The sequence below is a fragment of the Eschrichtius robustus genome, chromosome 4 (assembly GCF_028021215.1).
Source record: "Eschrichtius robustus isolate mEscRob2 chromosome 4, mEscRob2.pri, whole genome shotgun sequence".
Taxonomy (NCBI): Eukaryota; Metazoa; Chordata; class Mammalia; order Artiodactyla; family Eschrichtiidae; genus Eschrichtius; species Eschrichtius robustus.
The window spans coordinates 78,097,073-78,109,372 of record NC_090827.1 but is presented as its reverse complement, the minus strand read 5'-3'; the positions used below and the strand labels follow the sequence as shown (position 1 = coordinate 78,109,372).

Genomic DNA, 12,300 nt, shown 5'->3' with positions numbered 1-12,300 from the left:
TTTGGCCTTTTTGCTTTGCTTTACTTGTAGACCTTGTACAGTGGCCCTTCCCAGAAAGGATTGCCCAAGTCTTTACATTCTGGTTCAGAACATACTCACCTACCTTGGGCCACATATTGTCTTAGGTGGGCTCATTTGACCCTCAAAGTCAATCTGTGATACAAGTATCAGCATATTTCTAAATTATTTGATCCCAGGTTAAAAAAAATCTTTAAAACCTAATAATATCCCATAGATGCACTTTGGTAAATGCTGCTTTAGATTATACCATTTAGATGAATCCATTAGATGATTCCCAAGCTATAATATAATTTTAAGAGCCTTCTTGCCTTTCAAGCCAAATAACCACAGGGGCTTTTTGCTTTCTTCACTGCAGATTTAAAACACCACAGGGCACAAATGCCAAATCACTGAAAATGTGACCATGCTCTTACCCAAGTGGGTCTGTCCAAACTGGAGTGTTACTGTGCACATGACTCAGTGGCTGCTTGATTTGTAGGTTTGAATGTCACGCGGACAAGTTCTGAACTCGTGGAATTCCACTTCATAATTCCCAGAACTTCTGGGACACGAACCATTCAATTCTGATTTCTTTTCACCTCTTGCAGTTCCGTCATCCATTCTGGACTTGGTCGACGACCACCATGGCTCTAATGGGGGCCAGACAGTGAGATGCACAGCTGAAGGAACCCCTCTTCCTGATATTGAGTGGATGATTTGCAAAGATATTAAGAAGTATGGAAATCACACATTCCTTTTCCATTTGTGGTCAAAATGTTTCTTCCTCGGGACAAAGGACTTCAAGTGCATTTTACTTCTTTCGCTGGCCCTTTTTTTTGTGTTTGTGATTCTTATTTGGCCTAAGTCTCATAAACTACAAGATAGGGTTCCGAACATGGACCTCGTGTGTGTGTGTGCATGCAGGCATGCATGCACCCAGGTGCACTTCTGTGTTCCTGAGTAGCTATAAGAAGGTCGACAGCTTTCAGCAGATTCTCAAAGGGTCTCTAATCTGAAGAGTGCATGAATCTAAAGAACTGCTGTAAGAGGATTTTTACTACCCTGGCCCACAGTTTCACCTCACGTTTCATCTGTGGTGAATGTTACTTGGTGGCTAGACTGGCATGTGAAAATAAATGAAGGTGCTGCCCAGGTGTCTTCTCACTCCCTGCTGTGTGGCGGGAGTTAAGGTACCCGTCCCTCCTTCAGCCCCCATCCCTCACCCTTCCCCGGCGGGCACGTGAGCAGCACATTTGCACTCCCACCTGTAGTGACTGCTGTGCTCAGAAGCCTCATTGCTTCTCCTGGAGACGGAGAGTCCTAGACCCACGCCCCCCCCCCCCCAGGCCACAAGGCAGCAGACTTGGATCCAGACTGGAGCTGGAATCGAGGTCTAACCCTAGTGACACCTGAGGGGGTCCTCACGGTGTGGATGGAGAGAAGGGAGGGCAGCAGGCCTCTTCGGAGGGGTGGGACGTTGGGATAGTTAAACATTCTTGAAGTCCAGGTTGCTCATGGGTTCAAGGCTTGGGATGGGTAGTTCTATTGGATTGAACTTGTTTATCTCTGCCTTGTCTTCATAACCAGTTAACTTTTAAATACCCACATGTAGCTTATTCTCTCTTGGAGAACAAGGTGTTGAATGTCAATCTGCACATAAAATAAGAAAATCAACCTGTAGCCCCCCCAAATGCAGACAAAGTCAGGGCTGCTTGCCGTCTTAGATGATTCTCACTGCTCCACCCACCCCCACGACTCCCCGTAACTGGCTCTATACCTATACCCTTTTTCTCCGTCTCCAGATGTAATAACGAAACTTCATGGACGATTTTGGCCAACAATGTCTCAAACATCATCACGGAGGTCCACCCCCGAGACAGGAGCATGGTGGAGGGCCAAGTGACATTCGCCAAAGTGGAGGAGACCATTGCAGTCCGATGCCTGGCTAAGAATCTCCTCGGGGTGGAGAGCCGAGAGCTGAAGTTGGTGGCTCCCAGTGAGTAGCTCGTGGCTCAGGACAACGCTGAGTCAGCAGCCGAGCCCTTCCTCTCTCAAGCAGAACTTTGAATCCCAGATGGGGTCCTGTAGGAATGCAGGTCCCTCGGTGGAAATGCAGCTCCGGATGCTGTTAACGGGCCTTCTCTGGGCATCTGTGTGGGAGCCCTTTCTTTCAGATTCAAATCCCAAACCGCATTGTGCAGAGGCCCCTCGGCATTTTGCTTGTCTAACCGTATCGCTACCCAGTCTCTTTGGTCTGAGCGTGTGGGGATGGAGGATGGGGAAGAAGGATCTTCCGCCTTGTTGCTCTTTATAACAGTTGAGACAGGTTGAATTCTTTAAAAAGAAAAATCAATGAAGCCAAAAGCAATATAAGTAAACTGCAACCTTTCAAAATAACTGAACTTAATTTTCTGAACTTATGTTCTAAACTTATGCTACTAATGGTAGCTCTCAATCTCACTTATTAATATTTATATGCCAATTCATATTTTGTCCAGAAGGTTAATGTTGGAGCACCTTTGGAGAAAGTATTTTGTTCCCAGCTGAATTTTGTCCCTTTCCCTTCTAACGGAAGAGCTGGAGTAGTTTCATGCATGTAGATAACTGAGAGATGGTCTTGCCCATCCCCCAGATAAGACTGGCAGCTCTCATGCTTCTCCACCAGTAGTGAAAGATTTCTGGCCCAGAAACAGCCACCCTGCCTTCCTGCCCTCCCGCGTGTTTGTGCAAATTCTCCACCGTGCCTCTCTCTCTCTGTCTCTCTCTCTCGTCCTCTAGCTCTGCGTTCTGAACTCACGGTGGCGGCCGCAGTCTTGGTGTTGCTGGTGATCGTGATCATCTCACTCATTGTCCTGGTTGTCATTTGGAAACAGGTAGATATTTCTTTTAAAGAACTAAAAATATTTGAAACCAATAAGAACAAGAAGAAGAGCAACCTAATTCAGGGCTTGGCACAAAGAAGGAGCTCAGTAACAACATGATGAGTGAACGTTGTTGAATCCTACTGTGTCCAGTCATTTTGCTGCTGCGGTTAAGCTTTGGTACATTCGGACGTTGGTAATTCACCAGTTACCTGTCCTGGTCATTTATAGAAACCAAGGTATGAAATTCGTTGGAGGGTCATTGAATCAATCAGCCCCGATGGACATGAATATATTTATGTGGACCCGATGCAACTGCCTTATGACTCGAGATGGGAGTTTCCAAGAGATGGACTAGTGCTTGGTAAGCTCCTACTGGGGTGATCTCCCAAGACTCCCTTTGATTTGTACGCAACTTTACTCTTTACAGGCCTGTGGAGGAATCAAGGATCTGAGCTTGTGCTTAGTAAAAGCTAAGCATTAGAAATTGGCTTTCAGAAATATTTTTCTCTCTTGAAAATGAGTTAATTGAATCATGGCAATGATTTGTTTTTACCTCCTTCCCTAGCAAATTACAGTTAAAGAAAATTTTACAAAGGGAGAAGAGAATATGAGGAGGCCTGCCAAAGATACCCATCAAAGTGGCTTTGCTTTGGAAATGACACCAATTGAAAATGAGACGAATTTCTACGACGAAAAAGGAACAGATGAGAAATGAATGAGGACAATCGGAAAATATATTTTGACTCAGTACATTCTGAGGATTATTAGATACTTCTTTAAAATATAGAATATAAAAATATAGGTTGCTTTTAAAACGAACATGAAAAAAATCATCAAGCCAGCTTCTCACAAACTTTTCAAATATTTCAATCTTGGGCTGAGACCAAGAACATGAAGCTTTAGTCCAAGGGATTTTTTTGTTTGTTTTTTTAAAATCACATTCTGAATGAACGAAAACAGGACAAAGACAAATGAAAGTTAGAGCTAGAGGTTGTGTCATCATGACTATTCTAACAGTATGTACTTCAGAGGATGCCAAAGGCATTTTAAAATTATCCACTTGTCTCATTCCAAAATACAGCCAAGTTAGGTCTTCTTAGAGAGTTACTTAAGCTGAAATCAAACAAGACACCCTATTCACAGACCTATACCTGGGAACTAAGCTTTCTTTATTATATTTTCTCCCCTGTTTTACAAAAATGGATGAGGAGCTTAAGGAAGTTAAAAAGTAATAAAATATGGAGAAAAAGGGCAACATCCCTAACGTACCAAGAAGCATCCCTGTGTCTCTCTGCTTCTGTGTATTGTCAAGTTGCTAGGGAAGCAGTACCTTTCCAGGAACAGTTTCCAGCCATGCAAACACGCAGTCACAGGCAGTGCTGGCTGTTAGTGCCCTTTCATGAGCCGAGTCTTTCCCTGGCTTGGCAGAAACATCTGTTTTAGACTGAGCTCTTTAAGAGTGGGACCAGAGCTTCCATTTCATTTTGTATCTCCCAGCGTGTGGCAAAGTGTTGTGCTCCTAGGGCAAGTTTGGCCTTTGCTCTTCCTAGTCTTCCTAACAAACAGGCAGCAAGGGAGCCAGCCCGAAGTTGTCTTCATCACTGCTTAGAATCCATGATGTCTTGAATACTGAAGTATTTCCAGTGGATAAAGGCTTATTGATGCAAAAGATGGCCCTGTTTGTGTGCGGAAAACAGAAGGGTAGAGAACCAGGAGGTTTGGGCCAGAGCCACAGAAAGCAAGTGCCGCAGAGCCCACGATTTGGCCCGGTTCTCCAGCTGGTAGACAGAGTACTCACACCAGGGAGGGCTACACCCTCCTTCTTCCCGCCTGTGTTTTCCTTTCCTTTGCAAATGTTATTTGACAAAAGCAGTGATACTAATTTCCTGCCCTGTGGGCTCAATTCTGGTTTTGACATGATGACTTGGAGGAATCATTATGCTTCCGCCATGTGGGAGAAACTCCACCCAGCTGTGTACCCATGAGCGCTGGCCGTGGTAAATGAAGCTGATGAGATGCCTGATTCTGCATGTGTTGATGGTGCTGGTTGCCCACAGGTCGTATCCTGGGCTCTGGCGCATTTGGGAAAGTGGTTGAAGGAACTGCCTATGGATTAAGTCGGTCCCAACCTGTCATGAAAGTAGCAGTGAAGATGCTAAAACGTAAGTGCCCCTTTCTGGGGATTTTTTGAACATGGAGATATTAAGTAAATTGCTCAAAATCACACAGCCAGTAAATGCCGAATTTAGGACTAGATCTTGGTTCTTTTGACTCTAGGTTTTATGCGTATTTAGACTCTTTTGTCAGTTAGGTTTATTTAGATTGTTCTTGTTGCCTATATGTTGGAAAATCAAGAGTTATTTTTAGTGGCTTCTTTTTACCCTGAAGACTAGGAATTAGTTATTAGCATCTAGACTGAGTCACTGTTTCTCTTTTAGACTGTTGTTAAATAAAATGATGTCCAATCATAGAATTAGCCATGTTTTTGGCTTTTTCTGGGTAGTAAATAGTTTAGTTGAACCAATACATGATTTATTTCTTCAATAGCCACAGCCAGATCCAGTGAAAAACAAGCTCTCATGTCTGAACTGAAGATAATGACCCACCTGGGGCCGCATTTAAACATTGTGAACTTGCTGGGAGCCTGCACCAAGTCAGGTAGGCTTGCTCACCTGAGAGTGAGGATTTTCATAGAACACTATGGTTGTGAAGACTGTCTAGGCTTTTTAATTCCCAAACATGCCAGCAAATATAAGTCCCTTGAATGGAGTTGTTGACTGGATTCTATTGAGGGACGCTCACTGTTCTCGAGCAGCATCTCTTACCAGTGTAGACACAGTAATTCATGGCTCTTCTGTTCTTCATTTTCATGCTCATCTCCAACTGGTTTTGGACCCCACAGGCCCCATTTACATCATCACTGAGTACTGCTTCTATGGGGATTTGGTCAACTATTTGCATAAGAATAGGGACAGCTTCTTGAGCCGCCACCCAGAGAAGCCAAAGAAAGAGCTGGACATTTTTGGATTGAGCCCGGCTGACGAAAGCACACGAAGGTAGGTGCAAAGAGAGACGCCGTTGTGAATCGTTGTCTTATGAGCTTCACCAGTGGAGAGAACCCATGTCCTGATAGAGGCCATGTCTGCAGATTCAGTGCCAGGAGGTAGCAAGACTTAGAGTCAACTACCCTGCTGCATCATCCTGTAACATGGTGCTGAGAGATACCTGATGTCTGCAGGTGTTTTGAACCAGGGTGTCATCTTGGGGATAGGTTTGCTGTTAGGTTTGAATGAGAGTGAGAGTTGGAATAGTTCTGGGGACCAGTTTGCTGTTTATGTGTGTTCTACTTAAGACCTCTAAATGCATCTCTGGCCAGGGATGCCCCAGTGCTCGTATCTTGTGAGAAACTCTCTGAGGATTTCTAAGTTTGAGATACCGGTCCTTGCTGAACCTGTGCCTATTAGTCAAGCCAGTGAAGTGATGATCCCCACTGTAGAAGTCTAAAGTGGCTAAAAAGATCTCTGTAGATACGAAGTTCTGTAAGATCAGAAAGGACGTGAGTTCACTTCATATTAATTTACTCAACGGACACCAAATTGGTGCTAAATTTATTGAGTAGCAGGATTTGTCTGCCCAAGCCACTTGGTCACGTGGTACAGGTTTGTGGCCCGTGAACTGGAAAACAGAATAAAGACGGACACAGCTGAGTTGAGATGGTCCATGTGTTTGTGTGATCATTGACTGATGCTCATCTCCCCGACTAGACCACCCTGGTGAAGGGTATGGGTGGTTACGCCTTTGTTCCCCGTGCCGCCCCCATGCCCACCACTGCCTCGCATGTGGTGGGTACCTAGTTGTCATCTACTGAATGTCGGACGATCACTCCAGAGGACACCCTGGTTAAGGTTTCTTTTTCTGTTTTTACAGTTACGTTATTTTATCTTTTGAAAATAACGGTGACTACATGGACATGAAGCAAGCTGACACTACACAGTATGTCCCCATGCTGGAAAGGAAAGAGGTTTCTAAGTACTCAGACATCCAGAGAGCGCTGTACGATCGCCCAGCCTCATATAAGAAGAAATCCATGTTAGGTAAAGGTGTCTTTGCTTATGCTTTGGGTGTTGTGATCTTCCAGTGGTTTAATATGATACCTAAAATACTCAGAAGATGGTGAGCAGGCCTGGTAAGTAGGACCGCCGGGCCACATGGTCCCTAACTGCAGATCTGCACAACTGAGTCTATGACGTGTTTTTGAAGGTCTGTGGTCTGTGAATTGAAAAGAGAAAAAGAATAAAGATAGACCTAATGTAATAAATTTTTCAGACTTTAAATGTAATTATTTTATTTTATTAATTTAGTTTAATTTTATTTTTTTGTCCAGTTTTATTGAGATATAATTGATATACAGGACTGTGTAAGTTTAAGTTGCACAGCGTAATGATTTGACTTACAAACATCATGAAATGATCACCACAGTAAGTGTAGTGAACACCCATTATCTCACACAGATGCAAAATAAAAGAAAAAGAAAAAAATTGTTTTCCTTGTGATGAGAATTCTTAGTATTTACTTACTTAACTTTCATATATAATATATAGCAGTGTTAATTATATTGATCATGTTGTACCTTATATCCCTGTAATGTACGTTTTAAAATGTAGTCATTTTAAAGAATTGTTCATAATGGTATTCATTTTTTGGTGTTAACATGACTTTCTTTTTTTTTTCTTCTTTAAATGAAAGTATGGTGGCAGTTGATGTTTCTTCTCAGTACCCTTACTTGGAAAAATTACAAGCTGGCAATCTTATATTGGTTCCTAATATTATTTTTTTTAATTTAATTATATAAACCTCTAATATCTGTGAGTTCAATAGCCCTTGTTTTTAGCTTTGCTAATATCCAGTTTGTGATAGAAACTGGAAAGTGGACAATTTGAGGTTATATTTTCTGACAAGGGTGTTGGGTGCTTCTACTGAATGTTGTTTGAAGGAAGATCCGTTGGTTTTCAAAGCAGATGAGCATGTGGCAGGGTTGAATTGATTTGTAAACTCCAGGGAGCCTAGCTGATGCCCATAGCAGATGGACCACCCCACATCTGCTGGGGGGTGGTCCTTCCAGGCTTCTACTCTCATCACAGGCTTGGAGTGGGGAGGAGGCTGCTAGATAGATCTGACGATGCCTTGTTCCATAATCTTGTATCATTGGGTCTGAGACCTCCCGTTGGTCCCTGCAAAAAGGTGTTGAGCTGTCATGGAAATTGTTTTGAAAATCATTAATGTACTCCGGATGCTTTCAGTGTTCTTCAGTGAAAGGTACAGTCATTAAAAAAAAAGAATGTGCTTGTTTTGCAAAGCGCAGTACAGAATAATATTTTCCACTCCTGCAGCTCCAAGGTCCATTCACATCTCATTGCCGACTGGGTAAACTTCCAAGACCTTTTAAAAGATTAGCCAGTGAGACTTGTCGGAACCAGTCCTTCCTCTTCCCTCCTGTATTGTTAAAAATAGTTTACGTTGCTTCCCAGGCTGGACGTGGCTCTAGATGTCAGGGGAACCTGATTCATGCTCAACCCAGGCCCAGTTGGCAGGCAGACCATTGCTTTCTGGCTGGAAAAATGTGAAGGGCTGCAGCTACTCTTCACATGCCTGAACTTTTTCAAAAAGTGCTGAGAACTGCTGGCCTAGATTGCCTCCTTCCTCGAAAACCCTGGGACCCTTCCAGAGGGGACCAACTGGGGAAAGTGGACAAATTACAAAGAAAGGGAACTACGCGCAAAGTCTTTGGCACTGACCTTTAAGATCGCTACCTCTAGTTGGACTGGTGGCTAATTTTATTCACAAAGTAAGCCAAGTACTGTGAAGGTGGCTTTAAAAGGAAAAAAAAAGCAATTCCTAGAAGCTGCTTTTTCAAAGAGCCCTCATGTACATTCATCACGGAAGATTTGTGTGTGTGTGTGTGTGTGTGTGTGTGTGTGTGTGTGTTTAAAGTGGCTGAGGTGATTTGCTAACGAAGATTGAAAAAAGAAATTTGGGAGGCAAACAACAAAATATGTGTGAGAACGCATGATACTGGTCCTTATGGAATCATATATACTTATATATATATTTAAACCAGGTATATGTTTCTACAGATGTATTTCTTTTTAAAGAGAGCACGTTTGCATATTTTACACACCCACCTGTGAGGTTCAGAAACTATAACAAAATGATCTTAAGTATGTTCTTTGGACAAGCCTCCGCAGTCTGCCGAGTGGCCCAGCCCTTCGGGAGTGTCGAGGTGGGTAATGTTTCATGCTGTCCACCAGCACCAACACACTTAATTCCTTTCCTGCAGACTCAGAAGTCAAAAACCTCCTTTCAGATGATAACTCAGAAGGCCTTACTTTGTTGGATTTGTTGAGCTTTACGTATCAAGTTGCCCGAGGAATGGAGTTTTTGGCTTCGAAAAATGTAAGTGTATTCAGGGGACAGAGACTTCTTTAGACCCAGGCCACAGATCTGAGCAAGGTGAGCGTGGAAGGGAGATCGTGGAGAAGCCTGTAGCAATGGCTGCTTCTCTCTTCCTCATCCCCAAAGCAGAGCGGGGCATCCAGCAGGATCAGGTGTCTACTTTTCTGCAGAGCTTTGTCCCTCTCGGGAGGGACTGGGATGAGAGCCTGCGAGAGGGGAGCTCTTTATGCCAGGACAGCCTCCCTGAGGCTGTGTGCCAGGCAGCTCCAAGCGCCCCCATGAAGTGGCCAGTCTTTCAGGGGTGATGCTGTCTAGTGCAGGTGGATTGACACCCCCCGTCATTTCTTCCCTTTCTGCACAGTGTGTCCACCGGGACCTGGCCGCTCGCAACGTCCTCCTGGCGCAAGGGAAAATCGTGAAGATCTGTGACTTTGGCCTGGCCAGAGACATCATGCATGATTCGAACTACGTGTCAAAAGGCAGCGTACGTGCTCTCACCTTGTTTGGCGTGCTCGCCCTCCCTCACTTGCATCTCTGAAAGCGGGTGTTGCTTCCAGCCATTCAGTGCCCAGATTTTTAACACAGAGTCCATGACATTCATCAGTGGGCTCCAGGGGTCAGTATGAAAAGCACAGGCTCTACAGACAGACTGCCTGGGTGTGAGCACCATCTCCAGCACCTACTAGTGTGGGGCCTTGGCCATTCCGTACCTCGGTTTCCCTATCTGTATCAGGGAAGTGACATTAGTACCTATCTCCTGAGTTGCCGCAGAGTATTAGATCACTGGATTCATGTAAAATGCTTAGGACAGTGCCTGGCACATACAAAGCAGCCCGTAAGTGTTAGTTATTAATACGTAAGTTGTGCATTTATTTCCAAGGAGAGCACCTCTTTTATCAAATTTTCAAACGGTGTCTATGACCCCTAAAATGTTAAAACCATTTGAGTTAATACATCTTAGAGGCACAGTTTCCTTAAAGATAGTCATTCTGTCCTACACTTGAACCTTCTCCCCACTATTTCTTATAGTTCAAAAATGTAATTGGCTCTCAGGTCACTAGGTCTGTTCTTAATTTTGTTCCTAGGAAGACCTGAAAATAGGGGACAGGTCCATTCAGGGCTCACGCTTTTGGGGTAAAAATTCAGGATTAAATATCTTGGCATGTTCTTCCTTGGAAGGGTGTAAGAGGCAGCAGTGACCACCCGTCTTTCATTAAATATGTATTGAGCACCCACTAGGTGCCAGGCACTCTTCTGAGTGCCGAGAGTACAGAAGTGAACTAAAGAGACACTCCTGTGGGGCACGGTTGCCAGTGCAAGCTATTAGCCCAGAGAGAACCCCTTTCTATTCCTGCTGCTGTAGATCATAGCTGCATATGCTGGGTTTAACGTCCTCCCCGCTTCCCTGCAGACCTTTCTCCCGGTGAAGTGGATGGCTCCCGAGAGCATCTTCGACAACCTCTACACCACACTGAGCGACGTCTGGTCTTACGGCATTCTGCTCTGGGAGATCTTTTCCCTCGGTATGGGCCTGACATCTCTGCTTGTTTGGGGTTGTTCTGGAACAACACTGAAAGGGAGATGCTGTGTTTTCCAAGCTCCAGGATGTAAACAATGTTAAGATACCTCGTGTGGGTCAAGTGCACTGCAGCCGATTCACATGTTGTGCACTTATGATGGCTAGTGTGTGTCCGAGCAGACCGAGAAGGGGTCCTGGGGAGCTGTGCCCTCACCCCTGGCCTTTGCCCCCCTTCTCCTTTGAGCTACATCAGAGGGACTGTCTCCTACTGGAAATGCTCCTGACGACATCCACTCACCCGCTGCTTCTTCACCTTGGACTTTGGGTTAAGTGGGTTCACCAGAGGGGATTTGCCCTCCCTCACCTCATGGTGATGGACACTCAGTGAAAGTAGTGCAGTGAGGGAAGGGGAATGGTGACTCCCTTCCTGGTCATCATTCTGGAGGAGAGAGAACTTCTAGTCATTCAGTAAGTCAGGCACCGGTTACTGAAGAACACAGGTGCCCCGAGCTACCAGGTGAGGGCCCTGCGAGGGGGTGATTCACGACCCTGACTTCCAGACAGTTCACCTGGGGCGATAAAACTTACACATTTAATGATAAGCTGTGTGGTCCCAATTTAAACTTGTAATGGAAACCCAGAGAACAGAGGAGTCCTGGAGTAGTTTTGGAAGGAAACTAAACTTGACCTGGCCTTGGCCACAAAAATGTGAAATGTTTCATGAATCCACTATTGTCCTGATGTGACAGTAAAGGGCTTTCCCTGCCTGTTCTCCTTTTTCGACCCTAGTTCATCCCTCCATAGATGTCACTGTGGATCATCCAAGTGGGTGGCTTACCTGAGTCTCGTATTCTGTTACAAACAGAGAATTATCTAGACATTTCAAGACTTCTGCCTTAATTATTTGAACATTTCTGATGAAAACGACTTTTTTGGCCTCAGTGATTCAGAATTTCTCTGGCTTTTCTATTTTGCTTTGTATTCATAGATCCAGTAGTCAGAAACATTGAAAAACACCTCTGCGCTTTTTCTAGACATGGAGAACTTTTGCCTAGGGTGTCTGGACTTGATCAACCTAGAAGTCCTGGTTAAATTTAAGATTTGGGCAAGGCTGTGAAATCAAACAGATGATAACACTTAATTTCTTTGGAAGAACCGATACTTCAAGGCGGGGATCCCCAAACATTTTCTAAAGGTGCCAAGTGTTTCAACAGTGGACCACACACTCGTCAGTCCTGGTCATTTTCTTCTTGGGTCCTCAGGTGGCACACCCTACCCTGGCATGATGGTGGATTCTACTTTCTACAATAAGATCAAGAGTGGGTACCGGATGGCCAAGCCTGACCACGCCACCAGTGAAGTGTGAGCCCCCTCGCTATCCCGTGGGCCTGTGTTCATGCCCAGTAGTGGGTCTATGGGGGTAGGGGGTGCCCTGACGTTCCTCCCTGTGCCCACTGTGAGTCC

General features: G+C 44.7%; 1 protein-coding gene across 10 annotated transcripts in view; it reads left to right on the top strand.

Moving 5' to 3' along the window:
* Positions 1-12,300, top strand: part of PDGFRA (platelet derived growth factor receptor alpha) — a 46,651-nt gene that overhangs the window by 23,347 nt on the left and 11,004 nt on the right. For all 10 annotated transcript variants that reach the window (XM_068542938.1, XM_068542932.1, XM_068542939.1 and 7 more), the window contains 12 exons: positions 609-735; positions 1,803-1,996; positions 2,779-2,873; positions 3,093-3,225; positions 4,922-5,026; positions 5,412-5,522; positions 5,767-5,920; positions 6,792-6,958; positions 9,202-9,317; positions 9,679-9,801; positions 10,729-10,840; positions 12,099-12,198. In XM_068542938.1, coding sequence (XP_068399039.1) covers positions 609-735; positions 1,803-1,996; positions 2,779-2,873; positions 3,093-3,225; positions 4,922-5,026; positions 5,412-5,522; positions 5,767-5,920; positions 6,792-6,958; positions 9,202-9,317; positions 9,679-9,801; positions 10,729-10,840; positions 12,099-12,198 — 1,537 coding nt within the window. The remainder of the gene's footprint in view (positions 1-608; positions 736-1,802; positions 1,997-2,778; positions 2,874-3,092; positions 3,226-4,921; positions 5,027-5,411; positions 5,523-5,766; positions 5,921-6,791; positions 6,959-9,201; positions 9,318-9,678; positions 9,802-10,728; positions 10,841-12,098; positions 12,199-12,300) is intronic.